The sequence below is a fragment of the Zalophus californianus genome, chromosome 5 (assembly GCF_009762305.2).
Source record: "Zalophus californianus isolate mZalCal1 chromosome 5, mZalCal1.pri.v2, whole genome shotgun sequence".
Taxonomy (NCBI): domain Eukaryota; kingdom Metazoa; phylum Chordata; class Mammalia; order Carnivora; family Otariidae; genus Zalophus; species Zalophus californianus.
In genome coordinates, this window is record NC_045599.1 from 55,026,585 (window position 1) to 55,048,707 (window position 22,123).

Here is a 22,123-nt window from a genome sequence, read left to right on the forward strand (position 1 = left end):
TAGCTCTTACCCTGCTCTGGGAATCACTTTTTATGCCAGAGCCTGTGGCAGAGACCGAGCCAAGAACCAGCTGTACCTTCCTTGCCTTGGGCGCACAGCTCTACAGTGTCTCCCACTTACTCTTTCTAGCTGAGTTCTTGCCAGCAGAATGGTAGCCGCAGAGACCAGTGCCCTGCTCAGGCCTGGACAGCTGTGCTTGCCCATAGTCTTTTCTCCTTCTGGCTGGAATAGAGAAGCTAACTTGGGATCCAGGTGTTGCAGGTGGTGGAGCCACACGGTGGCAGGAATCTGGGTCCTTGAAAGGCTATCGGGCAGCAATATCTGCATGGGGCTCTCATGTGAGCAAGATGTGAGCGTTTACTTGGTTACGCCAGCCAGCCTTCAGGTCCCTGTTATGGTAGCCAGGTTACCTTCCTGCCTAGCCTGTCACTAAACTGAGGGCAGTGGAGCAGCTCCCTTCATTTCATCCCTGTGTTTGGGGACAAAGCCTTCCAAGGTTTTTGCCAACAGATTTGCCTCCTTTCCTGACCTAGTCTTTTTTGTGTCCTTCTCATCCACCCCATTCTCATTCCTTTCTCTTCCTTTATGAAATAAACCTTGCTGATCTTGAAATTTAGCTCTCATCTTCCATGTCCTGCCTTTCCAAGGTCTCTTTGCCCAATCTGAAGTAACTCCCTGGGCACTTGGCATTATTCTATTTTAAATTCTCTATATAGCCCCATCAGTGTTTGATATTTGTTTATTATGTCTTCCCAGAGAACTCAAAATGATGAGAGCTGGGATTTGCTCAGTTCACTGCTACATCCCTTATTCCTCAGATGGTGTGTGGAATGTACTCAATCAGGGCTTGGTAAATAATTGATGAATGAAGTAGGAAACTCTATCTTACTTTGGATAAGAAAAAAGTGGTATATTAAAGATCATAGTGGAAACACCCGATGAAAAGTGATTCTTCTGGTTTGCAAAAATATTCTTTCCTTTTAATTGAACATTTGAAATTTGAGTTAACTTTTTGAGTCCTTTCTGGCTTTGAGATAATGTCTAGGTCCCACAGATGCCAGATATTTGAAGGACATTTGGGAAGAAATCATTCATGAACATTATGCCTTATTACTTACAAAATGGATGTACCTTAAAAATGAGAAAGAAGACTTACTAACACTTTCTGAGCTCTTACCGTGTGGCGCGCACAGCATCCATTACCTGCTTGAATCCTCGCTGACATCTAAAGAAGGAGTGTCTGCTGTTAATCCCATTTTGCACAGGAGGAGAGGAGTTGAGGTACAGACAAGTTAAGCCACTTGTTTAAAGGTAAACAGTGATAAGTGAAAGAGGTGGGAACAGGATCCAGGGCCACCTGAACCCCCGCCCCCCGCCCAGGACCTGTGTGCTTCACCACCACGCTGTCCTGCCCTCATTATGCGACAGGCTAAACAGAGGGATGGAAGGAAAATCAATTAGTGAAATGGAGGCAGAGGAAAAAGACTCTCAGGCAGGAAGAGCTAAGTACCGTAAGAAAGGTTAAGATGAGATGCCCTGAGTTCCGAGGGGGTATCACGGAGACCTGCCTGGAAGAGCTGCTTTACAGAGTACATGGGGTCGGGATGGGGAGAAGGGGTAGGGGCAGTCTTCACTGGTGACGAGAGGGTGTGAAATGCTGGGAGTTTGACTTCACGGTCTTCAGAAAGAGGAGCGCAACCTGCTTCTAGGCAGTTGCTACTAGAATGTAGCATAAAAGAGATAGGGAGACTGTACATAAAAGAGAAAGGGAGACTCTAGTATCTATGAAAAGGTTCCATGGAGGTACAGATGGGGTAGTGATGTAGCACAGAGCATAGGTTAACATTTCTTAGTGCTCTCATGGCCTGTTGTTTGCACCACTTCCGATTCCAGAAAAAATCACACGCGCAACCGAGATAGATTAATATCGTAGAAAATGAGCACTCTCTTAACCCTCTAACAGACTACAGTAGCATCCAGGTCCTAAAAAACACCGTCACTGATGCCATGCCAAACTCTGGTAGAGTGAACTGTCTTGGAGTTCGTTACGTGGGTCTTCAGTACATCCGGGGGCTGGCACAGGAAGGCGGCACACCCACCTGCAATGAAACTGGCAGCAAAATGAGTGAAGATGCTGTTGGACAGGTTCCCGGTGCTGGGGACTGCCTGCTGGTCCAGTGGTCTCCCTTGCACACAGAGGACTCACTCAGAGGGGAGGTGTCCAGGCCCCAGGGTTTAGTTTTCTCTCCTCCCTGAGTAGCCAGTTAACATTTGAGGTGGGAGAGGTGGGCTGTTCAGGCTTTCTAGGGTCTGGGGTCCCCTGCCCCTTCCCCCTGGCCCTTGAGGTTTCTTCCTTTCACTGAACAGCTGCCTTGGGCCCTCAGCACCATCTTCTAGCAGTTTCCATCAAGGACTCGGGTGGCAGGGGTGGGGGCACACACCCCCAGCATTGCTCACCAAATTATGTGTGTGTGCACATGCACTTTGATCTTTGGAGAGGGACTAAGTTTTTATGGCATTTTCAAAGGTAGCTGTGCCCCCCCCCCCCCGAGCTCCCAGGCCAGTGGGCCCATGACACTGTGCAGAATCGGCACGCCCAAGAAGGAGGGTTGGCACGTGGCCCACAGGTGCCAGGTCCAGCCAGCTCCTAGTTGCTTTAACAAGTTGTTTCACCGAACCCTTGCAGAGCCAGGAGACTGCTGCTACCTGTGGAGAGCGTCAGTGACCTTGCATGCTGTCATACCTCCCCGGCTCCCCCAGGCAGAGGTGGGCTACAAAGTCCTCAGGGGCTCTCTCTGGGCTGTGGCTGTTCTCAAGGCCCCCCACAGCTGAGACCCAAAACACCAGCATCTGGGTTCTGCTGCCAGATCTGGGCTGGAGGCTGCATCTCTGGGTCCCCTGGGGACTGCATCCCCATCCCAGCAAGAGGTGCTCTGCAGGGATGCTAATAAGGGACAGTGAAATGCAAAAAAAACAAAAAAACAAAAAAACAAAAAACAACTATTTTGAGGATTAAAAATGCTTCTGGTTTTTATGGAGTGCCTGGGTGGCTCAGTCGGTTGAGCATCCCATTTGATTCTGACTCAGGTCATGATCTCGGGGTTGTGAGATCGAGCCCTGTGTCGGGCTGTGTGCTGGGCATGGAGTCTGCTTGGGATTCTCTCTCTCCCTCTCCCTGTGCCCCTCCCTGCTGTGGCTCTTTCTCTTTTGAAAATAAATAAATAAATCTTTTTAAAACTTGTGTTTTTTTTTAAGTTATTGTTTCTGTACTGTAAAAGGAAATTTTGAAGTAGAGAAGGTTTTTATTGATAAAATGTAATATCTTTTTCATGGGTGTGTAGTGCTTATTTTACCTTTCTACTTATATTTCTATGAATCCTCTTGCTGCCTTAAAGGGGAACTGGGGGGTGGTCAATGTAACTTGGGCCAAAGAATTTAGCATTTTGGGCACAATATCCTCATCTGCAAAATGAGGGTAGTGATACCATACCCCCCATCTCTCTTGAGTTGTTTTCAATAAAACAAAAGAATGTGCCTGGCACACACAAACTATTCAAACAATGTTTTTTCAGGGAACAAAGAATACTAATAATGGTGTTTTTAGTAGGGTGATATGAGCAACTAGCTAAAAAACACTTACGTGTCAGGTGCTGATTTGGTTGACTCCTACCTGTGTTACCTGCTAGGTGGGTTCGGTTTTTATCACCATTTTATAGTTGAGGTAACTGAGGCTGCTGAGGTTGGAGCTCCGATCTAGTTTGATTGTAGATGCCTCACGCTCAACCTTTGTGTTCCTTCCACTAATGTTTTAGGATGTGGGTGGAGAGCCAGACTAGCATTTCCTGTCACATTGACCCAGACACATGTTTTCCTAACTTCTGGGGTTATTTTTGGTATCCTTTAGAAATGACTGAGCTGTAGAGAACTGTGAGAGAGACTGTATCCCAAGAAAGGCCACCTCCATAGCATCCTTTCTGCTGACCCCATTAGAGAAATGCAGAGGTGATTGTGTCACTCCCCTGCTCAAAATCCACCCCCACCCCCCCGCCCAGTGATTGCCTGTCCCTCAGGCCCTCTCTGAGCTGGCCTCTGCCTTCACGTCCAGCTTTCCCTGTGGTCTTGCTTACCACCTCAAGTGTTGACAGCCTGGTTGCAATCAATTGTCCTTTCCCAAGGAACCATTCAATAGCCAGCCTTCATGCTTCGCTTGGAATTCCCTTTCCTAGACAAAGTCCCCTTTGTCCTCTGGGGGAGGGCTTTCCCAGTGTTGCAAGGTGGACCTGGATCCTCCTGTTTCCAGCTGTGCAGGGTGCCCTGTACTGAAGAGTGGGTGTCTAAGCTTTTTTCTGCCTGTGAGGCTGTGAGCTCCCTGAGGGTAGGATCAGGTCTTGTCCTTTTACTATCATTTGTGCCTGGCACAGATTAGGGGTTTGTCCAATGCAGTGGGAAGAAAGAAGAAAATAAATGTCACAATATTCATGCTCCTTGAACACAGATCTTTTCTTCTAAGTATTCACAGTATATTGATGAGTAACTGAAGACCCCCCCCCCCCTTAATCTAGGTCTGGTGAGACAGTTGGGGTCCCTCAGTGCAGTGGGCCGGCCCCTGCAGAGGCCTTGTCTCCAGGTGATAGAGCACTGGGCACAATGGCAGGATGTAGCAGGAGTTAGGAGGGAAGCAGAGCCCACTTCGCAGAGATGGCCTTGATTCCTACGTCTGCCCCTGAACTTCCAGATCACTGTGGTCAGAGTCCTTGACTTCTGAAAGCCTCAGTTCACTCATCTGTAAACTCTGGATGATGGTTTCTACCCTGAAGAGTGATTGTAAGGACTTAGTGGGCTGATTGACTTAGCACGGTGCCTGATACATTCCCATGCACAGTACTATTAATGAAAACACAAAGGGTTTCTTTCATGGTCATTTTTATCCTTATGGGTTACTAAGCAACCTCATTTAATAAATTGATAAGTACTATTGCTTTTACATTGAATTTCCATGTTGGGAAGTGAGAAATTTTGAATTCAGTGTGAGTTAAAACAAATTCCGACTTTTTTTCTTGAGGTTCCTCTAGTAATGTCTCTATGGGGGCTTGCTTTGTCAGTAGTGAAGTTATCTGCACGTAATAAGGTTTGTAAAGCATATTCTATTTTTAGATTGAAGGTTCATGTTTGACCTTTTTTTTTTTGCCCTGCCATCTTTTTTTTTTTTTAATTTTATTATGTTAGTCACTATACAGTACATCATTAGTTTTTGATGTAGTGTTCCATGACATGTTTGGCCTTATAAACAGAAGCCTATGTGTTATAGAAGTTGGGGTTAGAGGATGATCCGTGCCGCTCCATGTTCAAATTGAAAAGCCAGATGACCACGACTGCAGTTTGATCATTTGATATAAATTGGTGATAAAGGCCAGCGGAGAGATGAACGAAAGCTCTCTCTCTCTCCCTCCCTCCCCATCCATCCATCCATCTGTCCATCCATCATTTGTCCATGCATCTGTAAGAAATGGAAGGAAGGGCCCTGAATTACAGGTCAGCTCTTGCACAAGAGCCTGAACAGCTGCCCACTTAGCCACGGAGAGGAGCACCCATTTTTGCTCTTGTGGCTCCCCGGTCATCTCCGTGACACGGGGTTGCTAGAGGCGCTGCAGTAGAGGATAAGCAGAGCTGAATAAAGATGTGGTCTCCAGGGAAACTGCTGTGTTCACTCCCTCTTGGCAGAGAAAATCCTCCCAAGAGCCTCTGTGATATGGCAGAAAATGTCTGGTCGTTTCTTGCCTGGTTTTTGCTGTGGGCCTCTCTCATCTCACCTTTGCCCCGTCATGATCTCTTCTTAACAGAGCAGTCAGAGGGATCCTTTTAGGGTGAAGTTTAGATCTTGTCACCCTTTTACACAGGGCTCGGCGATGGCTTCCCACTGCAGAGCTGACAGCTGTGCCTGTATGATGAGCTTCACTTGTCCTTGACCTTGCCTCCCATTTCTCTCCTCTTCTGCTTCATCCACCAGAGTTGCCTGTCTCACATGCTCACCTGAGGGCCTTTGCACTTGTCAGTTCTCAACATGAGATTCTTTCATATGCACATGGTTCACAACGTTACTTTATTCAGGTCTACAATAGAACATCAGCTCATTAGGGGCGTTTTCCTACTTTCCTGTCTGAAATCTCTCTCTTTACCCCACCTTATTTTTATGAGGTCTTATGAATCCCTCACATATCAGGCACTTGATTATTTCCTGTCTTTGCTTCCAATAGAAAGATAGGGCAGGTAGTTTGTTGTAACCTTAGCACATAGTATACACAGTGTATCTCTGGAATGAATCAGTGGTTAGTTCTGCCCCCCACTGTGGATTGTGGGCCAGTCCCTCACTTCTCTGTGTCTTTGGGGGTTGTGAGGTCCAAATGGGACAGCATACACAGAAGTGCCTTGTGAACAGGGAAGTGCTAAGGAAATGGAAGGTATTATTCTTTAACAAGATTATTTATGCACTTAGGCTTTTGGGATTGTTTCTTTGTGTGGGTTGCTACAGATGTTCTTGTACTGCTGGGCTTTGTGCTGAATTCAGAAGAAGTAACAGACTCCAACTAACTTTTGGCCAGATGGTATCTCTGGTGAAGGCAACACTGGGCAGCTTTGCATGTAGGTCATATTTTTCACTGGCGGAGAGCCCTGAACAGTTGACCTGAAGATTCAGGAAAGTTCTAAGTACGGGGCTGAAAAGGAGGACAAGGCCAGAAAAATGGGCTCCTGCATTCTAAAGTCATTGCCAGTTCTAAAGTGGGACTGAGAATGGGAAAGGAATCCCTAAGGGTGCCCTCTCCTCCCAACACTGTTGTGTAGGACACAGGAGAGAGGGACTTTCTAGCTAGGGGTGTGGCCATTAGTTGGATGTGAGGAGTTTGGAAAAACATCCGCTGTGATGTGTCACAAGAAGACACATTCCATGGTGCTTTTTTTGCCCTCAATTCTTTTTTTTTTTTTTTCCATTTTTTAAAAAGATTTTATTTATTTGACAGAGACACAGCGAGAGAGGAAACACAAGCAGGGAGAGTGGGAGAGGGAGAGGCAGGCTTCCCGCCCAGCAGGGAGCCTGATGCAGGGGTCGATCCCAGGACCCTGGGATCATGACCTGAGCTGAAGGCAGACGCTTAATGACTGGGCCACACAGGTGCCCCATTTTTCCATTTTTTTAAATCTTAAAAAATCAATTTTATTTAACATAAAAGGTTATATTAGTTTCAGGTATACAGTATAATGATTCAACAATACTATACATTACTTGGTGCTCCTCATGGTAAGTGTGCTCTTAATCCCTTTTGCCTATTTCACCCATCCCCCAACTCACCTCTCCTCTGGTGACCATCAGTTCTCTGTATTTAAAAGTCTGTTTTTTTGTTTGTCTCTTTTTTTATTTGTTTAGTTGTTTCTTAAATTCCACATATAAATGAAATATACGGTATTTGTTTTTCTCTGACTGACTGACTTCACTTAGCATTGTATCCGCTAGATCCATCTATGTTGTTGCAAATGGCAAGAATTCATTTTTTAAAATTTTATTTTATTATGTTAATCACCATACATTACGTCATTAGTTTTTGATGTAGTGTTCCATGATTCATTGTTTTCGTATAACTCATTTTTAAAAACGTTAATTCCAGTGTAGTTAACATACAGTGTTATATTAGTTTCAGGTGTGCACTATAGTGATCGATTTGGGTCAGATGAAATATTCTTTCGAAGCCTCAAAATTCAGCTCCTCCCTGCCCCACCCCCTTCCTTTTTACAAAGGTGTTTCCAGATTGCAGTTCCCGGTAGGGTGGATATTTCTCTTCTCATTGTCATTTATTTTCCATCTTTCTTGCCCTTTTCCTGCTTCACCTCAATTCTCAGTTGCTTTGTTTTTCTAGTCCTTTCTCCTCTTGTCACTGCCATCACTCCCTAGCCCGTCGCTGCTCCTGTTTTGTCCTTTCCCTCCCCACAGAGCTCTCATCCTTGTTTTTTCTTTCCTTACCGCGCGCAGACTCTTTTGGAGCTGGGGCTGAGCGGAGTCTCTGGGTGCTCTTTCCTCGTTGCCCTGTGCCCCTGGTTTCTGCAGTTGCGTGTTTGCCATGCTGTGGCTTGGCTGGCTTTTACCTGTGCTTGTTTGCATTTGGAGATGGAGAAGAGCAGTAGGCCCTGAGAGTGTGCTGTAGTTTGACAGAGGGGATGAGAGTTGAGGAAGAGAAGAGACAAGAGCATGGGGAGAGATGGGTGTTGTGCAGTGAATACTGGGGAGCTTTGACAGCATTGATTGCCTCTACTCCTGACTTGTTTCCATAAAGGCCTTTCTTTCCCAGGCCCTGGGGTAGGAGTACAGGGGTGAGGTGGTAAATCTTCCAACTGGCAGCTTGGAGCATGGGAAGAACATTGGATGCTGGGTGAAGACCTGGGCCCCAGCCCTGGCTCTGCTGTATGGTCGGACCCAGAGCAAGTCACCTCTTGGTATGGACTTCCACTTTCCTCATCTGGGATGTCAGGGATTGATCCCATGAACTCTGAGGCTTCTTACAGCTCTATGTTTTATAAGTTTCTAAATCCCTACTTCTCTGAGCAAGCGTTCCTGATTCTTTTATCCTGCACTGGTCATTATTTGGTAGGCCCTTCAGTGCTCTTGTTTAAGAATGGCCTGTGTGTGTGTCGGCGGTAGAGAGTTCAATTTGTGTTCTGGCACAGATGCTGGCCAGATGAGAAGGACAAAGGGCACTGTTCCCTTCTTTTGTACCCTCATAAGAGGGACCTCTGTGGAATGCAGGAGCTCTGCGCCCTACTCTGAAATAAGAATACAGATGATCGTGTCACTGTGATTGTGTCAGTCTTTGTCCAGGAGCTACCAATTCATGAAGACTTAGGGTTCTTTGTATTCCGGATAGTCTTGGTTTCAGTTTGGCACATTCAATGCTGTCAGTGGACCCAGACTGACCTTCATCTGACACATAGTTTGACATACATTTGTAGACCTCAAGCATTAAATAATAACCCAACGAGATGATTGTCTGCTTGGATTCAACCTGAATCTGAAGTTGATGAATTGCAGTCATCAATGGAAATTAAAAGCTTGTTTGAGATGTGAGCTAGAGGTGAACTTGAGCTTCCAATACAGATGAGCAGAGGGTGTCCTAGAGTCTGAGGGGCCTTACAGGCACCAAGTAGGTGGCGTTGAAACTTCTTTTCTGAAGGAAAACCTTTTTTTCTCCCAAAGGAAAACCTTTCTTTCCCCCAAAGGAAAACGCTTTTTCCCTAAACAAAGTAATATGGGGAACTTTAATATATAAAATGGATAAAACTTCTTTATTGTTAAATGTGTTCTTCAAATTTAAATATATTACATTTATTAATTCACCAAAGACAGTGACTTAGCTTGGCAGTTCAGGTCCTCACCAGTGTATTAAAACTTGGTAAATAATACATTTAAGTGAATGCAGTCTTTTTAGATTTAGAAATAATTGGAAACTGGGGCACCTGGGTGGCTCAGTTGGTTAAGTGTCTGCCTTGGGCTCAGGGGCCAGGGGCCTGGGATTGAGCCCCACATTGGGCTCCCTGTTTGGTGGGGGGCCTGCTTCTCCCTTTCCTGCTCCCTCTGCTTGTGCTCTCTCTCTCTCTCTCTGTGTGTGTGTCAAATAAATAAATAAAGTCTTAAAAAAATTGGAAACCTATTTTCCAAAATGAAATTTAAATGGAATGCTTGTGAGCTCCATTAGAATCCAGAGTTCCCCTGATCTCAATTTGAAAACTACTAATGCAGAAACTGAAAATGAACTAACCGTCAACTCAAGGAGCTAGGAAATTGAAGCAAAAGAGTAAGGAACGATTAATTTAAATACACACAAAAATACCACTTATCTAGACCTCCATATTTTTTTTTCATATTGAAGCTATTAATCTAGATTATATACCAGGTATCAAAGATTCTAGATTTGTAAGACTACGTAGGTCTGTATTTAGCCCCATTCTCTTTTATGATACATAAATAAGCAAAGCAAAATAAAACAAAAGCAGTGTCTTCGGGTTGTGCTTATTCCTTCTAAGGTAGAGCAATCTTTGTCATCTTTGGCCATCTCTGATTCTTAGAAGGCTCTCACTGTAGAATTGAACTCTGTGCCCTGTCCTTCCCTCCATTGTTCTGGGCTTTCCCCCTTGGGGCCTGCAGAACATGTCAGAGCCCCTGTCGGCCTGAGAGACCCTCGGATATTTCTAACAGTGACCATTTAACCATGATTCTACGCTGCTTTGGCCAAACAGTCCCAGTTCCTTCAATTGTTCCTCATATGACAATATGGTTTTTGTGTCCCTTTGGCATCCTTGTTGTTTCTGCTGAACGTGTTGTCAGTTTTGTGTGTATTGAAGTATTTCCATGGCCCAGGTATGTCTGGTGGAGAGCAGAGCTGGACCATACCCAATCTTAATGGAGTTACTAGATTTTCACCCATGCAGGGTAGGCCAGAGTTAGCATTTTAGGGTAGCTGGGTCGGTGACAGCTCATGCTTAGTTGATTATTGACTAAAATCCTAACTGCCATCCAGTTGTTAAACTGCATTTTGCTTCATTCCTTATTTATGTACTTGATTATTTGGGAACCACGCACAGGGCCTTTCTTCCTCAAGAGCTACTGGGGGTGATTTAAGAGTACAGATTATAACTGGAATTTTCTTAAACCCAAGCCAGTACCTTTCCTTCAGTGATCTGCTTAAAGTGTCATATATATTTTCAATTTCTACGAGTTCTGTGTTTTCATACATCTGTGAGTAAGTTAGTGATTTTATTATTTTTTTTAGTGATTTTAAAAGGAAGTAATCTAAGGAGACTTTTTTTTTTTTAAAGATTGTATTTATTTATTTGACAGAATGAGACAAAGTGAGAGAAGGAACACAAGCAGGGGGAGGGGCAGAAAGAGAATCGGACTCCCTGCGGAGCAGGGAGCCTGATGCGGGGCTTGATCCCAGGACCCTGGAATCATGACCTGAGCTGAGGCAGATGCTTAACCACCGAGCCACCCATGCACCCCTCTAAGGAGACTTCTCGGTGAGCAATAATCGAGCCTCTAAGGAGACTTTTAAAGCCTACTTATGTTTTTCTTGAGGAATTGGAGTAATTTACTGACCTCTGTCCTGAATTTTTTTTTTTTTTTACTCCAGCGTTGATACAGAAACAAAGGCTATTTCAGTTCTGTAGTGGTGGATCATCCCATTCAGTGTGAAAGTGGAGAATTTTTGATTTGTGTGTTTATGTATAACTGAATTTATTGCAGAGATATGAAAAATGTGTGGCTTTTTAATAGTCACATATACATTTAATTATGGTAATTGCTCCTTTGGTAAATAATTGTGTTACTTATGTGATTCAGATCTTTTATATCCTTGTCACTTTTTTTGTCTGCTTCTTCCATCAGCTACAGAGAGAGGCATGTTAAGGTCTAACTTGTGATTATGGATTGGTCTAGGTCTTTGGCTTGTTAATTTTTAAAAAATATTTTGAGGCTGTGTTATTAGGTCCATACAGATTTAATATGATGATAATCTCTTTTTAAACTATGATGCAAAGTTTCTCTTTCTTTACTAGCAAGACGTGCTTAAAATCTACTTTTTCAGGGGTGCCTGGGTGGCTCAGTTGTTAAGCGTCTGTCTTGGGCTCAGGTCAGAATCCCAGGACCGAGCCCCACATCAGGCTCCCTGCTCAGCGGGAAGCCTGCTTCTCCCTCTCCCTCTGCCTGCTGCTCCCCCTGCTTGTGTGAGCTTTCTCTCTTTCTCCCTCTCTCTCGCTCTGTCAAATAAATAAATAAAATCTTTAAAAAAAAATCTACTTTTTCTGATACTGTTTTGGCCATACTTGCTTTCTTTGGTTGGTATATTTTTTTACTTTTAAGCTTTCTGTGTTTTTTTCTTTCATTTTTGAATTAAAAAATTCTGTACTGTGTTGGTATTGTATTTGGGTCAGTTCATTTACACTTAAAATAATTGCTGGTATATTTGGATTTATATCCTATAACTATTTGACATACGTTTTATGTTTTTGTTTCTCCTGTCTTTGTGATTAATAAAATATTTTCTAATTGGGTTTTTCTTCTGTAACTTGTCATACATTTTTCTACTGTTACCCTCAACTTAAAACTTATGTATTTGACACAAGTGTAATGAGCTATTATGTTTAACATTTTCCCCAAACTGCTAGACACGTGAATCCCATTTGCCTTTTACATTACTATTGTCAGACATTTTAGTTTTACAAATATTTTCAACTCCATGACATAGTTCCTATTTTGTACATTATATATTAATTATATTTACTCCACTGTTCAATTCTCCCCTCTGTGTCTGTTTATGTTAGAGATCATTTTATTTCTGCTTGAATAATTCCCTTTAATGTTTCTTTTAGTGTTGTTTTGCTGGCAATGAATTCCCTCTATATTTGTCTGAAGCGTTTTAATTTCAGCGTCTTTTTTAAGGATTTTTTTTTTTTTTTTTTTTTGAGAGGGAAAGAGAAGGGAGGGGAAGGGGCAGAGGGAGAGAGAGAGAATCTCAAGCAGACTCCCTGCTGAGTGTGAAGCCCTACCCAGGGCTCAGTCCTGACAGCCCTGAAATCATGACCTGAGCTGAAATCAAGAGTCTGACACTTAACTGACTGCGCCACCTTGGTGCCCCAAGGATATTTTTGATAGGCATGGAATTTTAGGACCTCTGTTATTTTATTTATAAAAGAAATAAAATAACAGAGGTCCTAAATGTTAAAGATAACATTCTGTTGTCTTCCGACTTCCATAACTTCTCTGAGTGGTTCTCCCCTTTCTGGAACTTAAATGCATTTTGTTCTTTTTCCTGTAGTTCTCTGATGCCTTTAAGGATATGACTGTTAAATTTTTAATAAAATTTTAAAATAAATTTTTAATAAAATTTTCATTTTTTTCTGTCTTGATTTTCTAGTTGTTACCAGCAGGAATGTTGGACTTCTGTGGTTTGTCTTATCCTGTCTGGAAATGGAAACCATTCCTACTTGAAAGGGTCTTTCTGGAGAAATGTCTTAAAAGACTCTTAAGTCATTTTAGTGTATCCTCCCTAAAAATATGATTCTGATAGTCCCCTTGGATTTAACCAATTTGTATTCACCTGTGTTTTGTTGATTTAGTTTTGGTTTGGGACAAGAAATTTGAATGATGTTGATATTTTATACTATGCAAAAGATGGTTAAAACATGTTTTCGATCAGTGGCTCCTAAACTTTTTTTTTAAAGATTTTATTTATTTATTAGAGAGAGAGAGAGAGAGCACATGAGAGGGGGGAGGGTCAGAGGGAGAAGCAGACTCCCTGCTGAGCAGGGAGCCCAATGTGGGACTCGATCCTGGGACTCCAGGATCATGACCTGAGCCAAAGGCAGTCGTTTAACCAACTGAGCCACCCAGGCGCCCGCTCCTAAACTTTTTGAATCATATGCTTCTTGCACACTTAGAAGAATCTTTAACTAAAAGACACTTTCTCCCAAGACTAATGCCTGAAACTGTGCATTTATCTTGAGGGGACTAAGGAATATTTCTCTTCCCTCCCCTTTCCACTCCACCCCTACCTGTGGATTTCAGGATGAGAATATTTATAATAAGTATGTAAAATAAAGGTTGAGGTGAAGTAAGTCAATAAAGGTGTAGTAAGTCAACAAACACCTGAGCACTGCTCTTTGTATAGTAACATGTTGGGGAGAAAAGTATGCTGGGCCTGGGGCGGGAAGATGTGGATTTGATTTGTGGCTCTGCTTCTAACTGGACCTTATAGTACCTAGGTTCTCACTTATGTGATTAGAATCATGATAATACTTCCTAGGTCTTACTGTGGGAATAAGAGGAGAAAATATACAATAAAGCACTTTGTAATTGTGAAATACTGTGCTCATAAGAGCTAAATATGTGTGTATAGATATGCATATATCTATAATAAATGTACACACAGGAAATAAGTTTTGCATTGTTTCATGTTGGTTTAAAGAAGTATTTAAACACAGTAATTTGGAATAAAAGACTTAATGCCCATAGCACATTTTTTGAATTGTGCTTGAAGAAGGTAAAGAGGGTATGTAACTTGCAGGTAGGGATAGAAATCAAGACACTCAGTACTGTCCATCTGGCTCTGGGATCTTGAGATAGTTAGTACTGACTAGTTCCTGTACTTTTATTTACTTAACTATAAAATGGGATAATACACTTTTAAAAATTCTCAAGAATCTCACAACATTAAACACCCTGCTCTGCAGGGAAGGTTCTGTGTAGAATCATTTTTTGTTGTAAAGACAAGTTTCAGGTGTTAAAAACAATCAAATTTGATAATTCACTTAGAGCATTATGTTTATATTAGCATAATGGTTTTCATGGCATGTATTAGTAAACTTGCAGTACAATATTTAGCACCTCAGTTAACATGTATCTTTAAATACATCTCCAAAAGCTAGTGAAACAAAAGCAAAAATGAACTTTTGGGACTTCATCAAGATAAAAAGCTTCTGCACAGCAAAGGAAATAGTCAACAAAACAAAGAGGCAACCCACAGAATGGGAGAAGATATTTGCATATGACACTACAGATAAAGGGCTGGTATCCAAGATCTATAAAGAACTTCTCAAACTCAACACCCAAAAAACAAGTCAAAAAATGGGCAGAAGATAAGAAAAGACACTTCTCTGAAGAAGACATACAAATGGCTAACAGACACATGAAAAAATGTTCATTGTCATTAGCCATCAGGGAAATTCAAATCAAAACCACATTGAGATACCACCTTACACCTGTTAGAATGGCAAAAATGGACAGGGAAAGAAACAACAAACGTTGGAGAGGTTGTGGGGAAAGGGGAACCCTCTTACACTGTTGGTGGGAATGCAAGTTGGTACAGCCACTTTGGAAAACAGTGTGGAGGTTCCTCAAAAATTTAAAAATAGAGCTACCCTATAACCCAGTGATTGCACTCCTGGGTATTTACCCCAAAGATACAGATGTAGTGAAAACAAGGGCCATATGCACCCCAATGTTCATAGCAGCAATGTCCACAATAGCCAAACTGTGGAAAGAGCCGAGATGCCCTTCAACAGACGAGTGGATAAAGAAGATGTGGTCCATATATACAATGGAATATTACTCAGCCATCAGAAAGGATGAATACCCAACTTTTACATCAACCTGGATGGGACTGGAGGAGATTATGCTACGTGAAACAAGTCAAGCAGAGAAAGTCAATTATCATATGGTTTCACTTATTTGTGGAACATAAGGAACAGCATGGAGGACATTAGGAGAAGGAAGGGAAAAATGAAGGGGGCGGAAATCGGAGGGAGAGATGAACCATGAGAGACTATGGACTCTGAGAAACAAACAGGGTTTTAGAGGGGAGGGGGGATGGGTTAGCCTGGTGATGGGTATTAAGGAGGGCATGTACTGGGCGCCTGAGTGGCTCAGTTGGTTAAGCAACTGCCTTTGGCTCAGGTCATGATCCTGGAGTCCTGGGATCGAGTCCCGCATCGGGCTTCCCACTCAGCAGGGAGTCTGCTTTTCCCTCGGACCCTCCCCCCTCTCATGCTCTCTCTCTATCTCATTCTCTCTCTCAAATAAATAAATAAAATCTTAAAAAAAACTTAGAAAGGAGGGCACGTACTGCATTGAGCACTGGGTGTTATACACAAACAATGGATCGTGGATCACCACATCAAAAACTAATGATGTATTGTATGGTGACTAACATAACATAATAAAATTTAAAAAAAATGTACCTTTAATGTGATTCTATCCTAAAAATCACCCCATGTAAAGGCTGTGCAGAATACCTTGAAGAACAGTAGTACATGTCTTACTATCATATGCAAAGGTCACCATTGTCATTAAACGACATTTATTATGTTCCCACTATTATTTGGTTCTATAGAAGTTAGAATTGGATACCTTTGAGAATATGATGAAATCAATAAACCTTTCTTCAGAAAAATGGACACATACACACATGAAGAGGGTTTTGCTAAGAATTTTAAAAGGTATCCAGACCTCCTGAAACCCATTCATGGATTTTTCCTGTGACCCCGATTAAAAAACCGCCACTATAAAAAGATGCACACTTTGGGGCGCCTGGGTGGCTCAGTCGTTAAGCTTCTACCTTCGGCTCGGGTCATGATCCCAGGGTCCTGGAATCAAGCCCTGCCTCGGGCTCCCTGCTCCGGGGGAAGCCTGCTTCTCCCTCTCCCACTCCCCCTGCTTGTGTTCCCTCTCTCACTGTGTCTCTCTCTGTCAAATAAATAAATAAAATCTTAAAAAAATAAATAAAAAGATGCACTTTGTTCTCATTGTCATAATTTGAAACTACAATATTTATTCCATATTCATGCCAGATATTTTAGAAATTAGATGGTTAAGGTTGTTTAGCAAATGACATTGTTAGTAACAAGTATAATTATACATAGCTACATTGTCTACAGAGGGTGAGAGTGAAGAGAGTAGGAAGAACATTAGCACAAGAAAATTCAGTGATTAGGATAATACAAGCACCAAGCTATCAAAGTATTTAGAGACCTAGCTTAAGGAAAAAAATATTTAGAACGTGCACATCAGTGCCAACCATTTCCATCTTAAATGTCATCAGAAGAAGGGTAAAATAATTGGATGAAATAAATAGTTTAATGGGGCAAAAAGATTGAATACCTTTTTGGTTCTTTGAGAAGAAATCTACAGATGTCACAGCATTTCAACAGAAGGCTTGGTCTTTGAGAATTATTGATCAGTTTTACAAGTAGAATTTCTCAAAGAGGATGCTTCTAGGTAAAAAAATGTTGGTTTAATTAACTGTGTGTGTATATGTGTGTTTATATTGGGGTGTATTCGGTATGGTTCTAGTCCAGCTTTCCTACTCAGTATTTGTTCCCATTTTCCGTGTTACTGGCCTGCAGAGATTTTATAGGAGTATTTGAGAACTTTTTATCTGGCCAAGAGAAAATAACAGGTGATACACCTTCAGTATTCAGAGAAGAAGGGGACTGATTGTGATGTTCATTTCAACTGGTTCACTTGAGAAAATGAAAATTTTGACCTGCTTAAGGCAAACGTGAATGCAGATGTGAATAGAGAAGGGAAGACCAGAATTCTTTAAGTTGAAATTTGAACAGGCCACTAACAATGTTGACACTATTTAGCAGTAGTCTTTAGTAAAAGTAATTTGAGGGGTAGGGAAAAAAGGATGAATGAAGTCAACGAGGAACTGTTCACTATCCATAAATTAGGAAATAAAAGTTTTGGCAAGGTTGCAATGAAAATGATACTCATGACCAGCACTGGTGGCCGTGAAATTTGATAGAACATTATTGGAAAGCAGTTTGGCGATTTGTGACAAGTTTTCACATGTTTGGACCCACTTCTGGAATTTTATTCTATAGTAGTGAAACATAAAATAATGAACATGAAAAAGTTTCTTGTAGTATCATTTATAATGTTAAGCTAGAAACACTTTTCAAGTACAGTAATACAGGGATGGCAGAGGAAAATATAGAGCATCCCATTTGATGGAATGCAACTGAATGGTGCCAAAAATCAGAAGATGGAAAAGTACTTTTGATAGAAGAGAGAGGAGCACCTTATGTGTACTTACGCCATGAGGGTAGCTCTGTAAGAATTAGCTGTGCACTGCACAAAGACTGGAAGGCAATAAAAGGACGAAAACAATTTGGTACATTGGAAGGGTGTCAGGATAGATGGGATTTAGATTTCTTTAATCCCTATCATTGTGTTCAATACTGAGAAATGTTAGCCTTCTAACTTAATGTGCTTATGAATTTTTGTGTTAAATATGGAGTTAATTGGAAATTGAATGTGTGATATGAGGCCTGTTTTTGCCCCTAATAGATGGCTATTGTTCCCAAAAACAATTTGCTGAGTTGACTGTTCTTTCCCCACTGGCTTGAAATGTCACCTTTATTACATAACTTCCATGCATCTGCTTCTGGGCTCCCTACTCAGTGGTCTGTCTCTGTGCCCATGTTGCACTGTTTAAATTATTATGGTTTTATTGCAAGCTTTGCTTTGTGGTAGGGCAAATTCTGACCCCACTCTGCACAGCCCAAGCATTATCTTTCTCCAAACTGTTTTTAGTCTTGTGAATCTGATCTTCCAGATGCACTTTAAAGATTTCATTTGAAGATCAATTTTGGGTTTTGACTAGAGCACATTAAAGTTTTAGATTAATTTGGGGAAATAATCTTGCCCATTATGCCTCTGTGTCCAGAATTTTCAGTGAAATGAGTGTGTATTTTTTAAATTTAAATTCAGTTAATTAACATATAGTGTATTATTAGTTTCAGAAGTAGAGTTCATTGATTCATCGGTTGCATATTACACCCAGTCCTCATTATATCATGTGTCCCTCTTAATGCCCATCACCCAGTTACCTGATCCCCCCACCAACCATCTCTGCAGCAACCCTCAGTTTGTTTCCTAGAGTTAAGAGTCTCTTATGGTGGGGCGCCTGGGTGGCTCAGTCGTTAAGCGTCTGCCTTCAGCTTAGGTCATGATCCCAGGGTCCTGGGATCGAGCCCCGCATCGGGCTCCCTGCTCGGCGGGAAGCCTGCTTCTCCCTCTCCCACTCCCCCTGCTTGTGTTCCCTCTCTCTCGCTGTGTCTCTCTCTGTCAAATAAATAAATAAAATCTTAAAAAAAAAAAGTCTTATGGTTTGTCTCCCTCCCTGATTTCATCTTGTTTTATTTTTCCCTCCCTTCCCCCATGCTCCTCTGTTTTGTTTCTTAAATTCCACATACGAGTGATATCATATGGTAATTGTCTTTCTCTGATTGACTTATTTTGCTTAGCCTAATACCCTCTAGTTCTATCCATGTTGCAAATGGTAAGATTTAATTTTTTGGATGGCTGAGTAATATTATATATATGATACACACACACACACACACACACACACACACACACACACACACACACACACACACACACACACACACACACACACACACACACACACACACACACACACACACACACACACACACACACACCCCCTCTTCTTTATCCATTTTTATCCCCACCTAGCAGGGTGCCCAATGTGGGACTCGATCCTGGGACTCCAGGATCATGACCTGAGCTGAAGGCAGTCGCTTAACCAACTGAGCTACCCAGGTGAATTTATCCATTGAATTTATCCACGGATAAATACAAATTTATCCATTCATCTGTCAGTGGGCATCTGGGCTCTTTCCATACTTAGGCTATTGTTGACATTGCTGCTATAAACATTGGGGTTGGGGCACCTGGGTGGCTCAGTTGGTTAAGCGACTGATTAATTTCTGCATCACCCCCATCCCTCCTCATAATGCCTTCTGTGTCTTTCTGATCTCTTTGCAATTAGCAAATAAGAAGACCCCTTTTTATTGCTGACTAGTGTTCTTAGCGCTAAGACTGTGGCCATCTCCCTTTAATGGATAGGTCTTATTTCTGACCTGTTTTTGTTTATCTTCTTTTTTATCAATGTAGAGCATGGTGTGGGCTCAAAAGGAAGGCACACCTAAATTGTAAAACTGGTCTCCTTGGGGCTGTATTGCTTTGGAAAATCTTGCATTTAAACTCCTTCGTAAGCTGTGGTCCTTGTTCACCCAACCAAAGAAAATACGAACGTGAGGGTTGTTTTGAATAGATACAGATTAGATATTCTTCTGATCTGTGAAAAGCTTTGATCTGTTGATACGGTTTGTTTTCTTTAAAAAAAACAACGACAAGTCAGGTCAGATTCTGTTCGTGGACAATTAACAGTCCCTTTAGCCACCAGGAACATGACTAACGCAGGCTATTCTTCCTTTTTTAGAAAATGGAATTTCATCTAAGTTTCCTCTCTGTCATGTCAGACATTTGTTACTGGTTTTTGGTTTTTGTTTTGTTTTGTTTTTTGCTTTTCAGATCCTCTTCCTGAACTTTTTTGGAAGCTATCGTATGGTGGATTATTCTTGGCATGCTACTTTCTATTGATGACATTCGTGCATGTTTGCATGTGCTCACATGCAGAGAAAGGACAATCCAAAATTGTGTAAACTAGTGATTTTTTTCCAGGAAACCCCAATTTGTATTTATACCTATTCATAATTTAAGGTAATGCTTTGTGGGTGATAGATTTCAAACCACTAGGAAAACATAGCCTTTTTATTTTTAAAATTTAGATGAAATATCCATGTGATTATTGGAGAAAGGAGTTCTGCAGTGATTTTCTGATACTGATTGGCCTACTTCTTAATATCCTACAGAATATAGTGTTGATGATAGCCATCAAAGGCAAACAGATGTTAAGGAGGCTGTGTAGAATTTCCTCTGTTTCCTTTTCTCCCCTATCACAGGGGGAGGGACTTGCCAAGAGAGGGTTTGTTTTTGTTGGGCAAGCACACAAAAGCCCAGATGCTTCTCCGCAGTGGGCCAAGCTCTGGAGGCCTTCCAAAGCGGGCGACCCTTTCCACCTCCTAGTTTCCATTTCCCTGCCACTCCCACAGGCTGGGTGGAATGTACCGTCTCCCTGGAGGACTCGCCTTGTGTTGCTTTTTTGTTTTTGAGTGGAGGAAGTGTCTGAAGCCTTTGAGTCTTCCAGTGTCCCAAGAGGGTCTGGAAGGCCTGTCTACCGGTGCTTCTCCCTTGGTTGTAGAAAGGTAGATCTAGCCCTTCCACACAGCCTCCGGATGAGAATGTACTGGAGAGCCCTCACCTGCTACCTGCTTCCTTGACATACCTCACCTTCCCCTGTGACCCAGGGGCGGCTCCTGTCCTTGGAACCAGGGCACTTGGCAGGGTTTGTGCCAACTAGAAGCTCTCAAGAGAAAGTGGGAGGCCAGGCCGGATGAAAAAGAGGACTTGGAATTCCCTCAGAGAAGACAAATAGCAACTGGAAATGGCACAACGAGTGTGGGAGCATATGGTGCTGTGTATTTGGCATAGTTTGTGAATATTTAAAGTCCTTACAACCTACTGGGATCCAGGACAGGGTAAGGCAATATTACTAAAGGTAATTGTTTTGAACCTTTGTAGTATGGTGGTATGTCAGGTACAGAAAAAAATTAATAGGGAATCAGTGATGTTCATCGGGTAGGAATTCAAATGAAATAAAAGATAACAAAGTTCAATCACATTTATACAGCTAGTAAACCTAAAAAATTTCTTCCCTATCCTCTGGACTTATTCAGCTTTAAAAACAGAACAAACCAGCTCTGACACCCATACTTTCAAATGTCAGAAAGCATCTCTCTTTCGTCCCAAGTGTTTGCTATTGGAAAGGAGGATTTGTGATTTTTGAGTGTCAACCACATGAAATCAACATGACAAACAACTTTGGACCCCAGCCCTTTTTACTGTGGTTTTTTAGAGTCAGAACAATAAAGTGTGATGATGCCTTAACTTACTCTTTTTAGGGGCAGATGACCATCTATGCAAAGTTTGGCAAAAATGTTTATCTTCCTAAAGATGCCGAATTTTACTTTATTTACAATGGATCTCATCAGAGACACATCATGATTGCCGAACGCGCTGAGGATAATGTTCTCCAATCCAGCATTCCAGGTGAGGTGTAGTCTTTACTCTGCAACTGGCAAATCTGTCTGGAAGCATCTTTCCTCCAGGGACTTGGGCTGGGAAGAGGACCAGGAGGAGAAAATAAACAGTGCTCCAAAGTGGGATGGGTGGAGAGAGAGGTGGAGAGGGGGTGGGGAGCGGGGAAGGGACAGAGCCCACGAGAACACTCACACTGGGTTATCTTGCTTTTGAGGTTCTCCCAGTGGTGTCAGCCTTGCCTTAGACTGGGCAGGCCCATCCTGTTGATTGCACCCAACTTTCAAAGTTGGCTATGCTTTGCGTGTAGTCCAGTAAAGGGGTCACTCTGTCTTAGTATCACCTCCTGTTGTTCCAGGGCCTACGGCCAGGGATGGCTCAGGCAGAACTGAGACACTGGCAACAGGTTTTCGTTCTCCCTCCATCCTTCCCCTGCAGTCTGGCAGCCCCATTGTTCACCGCTCTCCTGCTTGCTCCTTTTGGTGGCTGGGGTTCCTTCCTTGGTGCTCTGTGTATCCAGACTCTTTCTTACTAGATCTCAGGCCCCAGAACTTT

General features: G+C 42.3%; 1 protein-coding gene across 7 annotated transcripts in view; it reads left to right on the forward strand.

Moving 5' to 3' along the window:
- Positions 1-22,123, forward strand: part of ARHGEF28 (Rho guanine nucleotide exchange factor 28) — a 321,591-nt gene that overhangs the window by 116,420 nt on the left and 183,048 nt on the right. For all 7 annotated transcript variants that reach the window (XM_027606410.1, XM_027606415.2, XM_027606414.2 and 4 more), the window contains exon 3: positions 21,433-21,580. In XM_027606410.1, the coding sequence (XP_027462211.1) occupies positions 21,433-21,580 (148 nt within the window). The remainder of the gene's footprint in view (positions 1-21,432; positions 21,581-22,123) is intronic.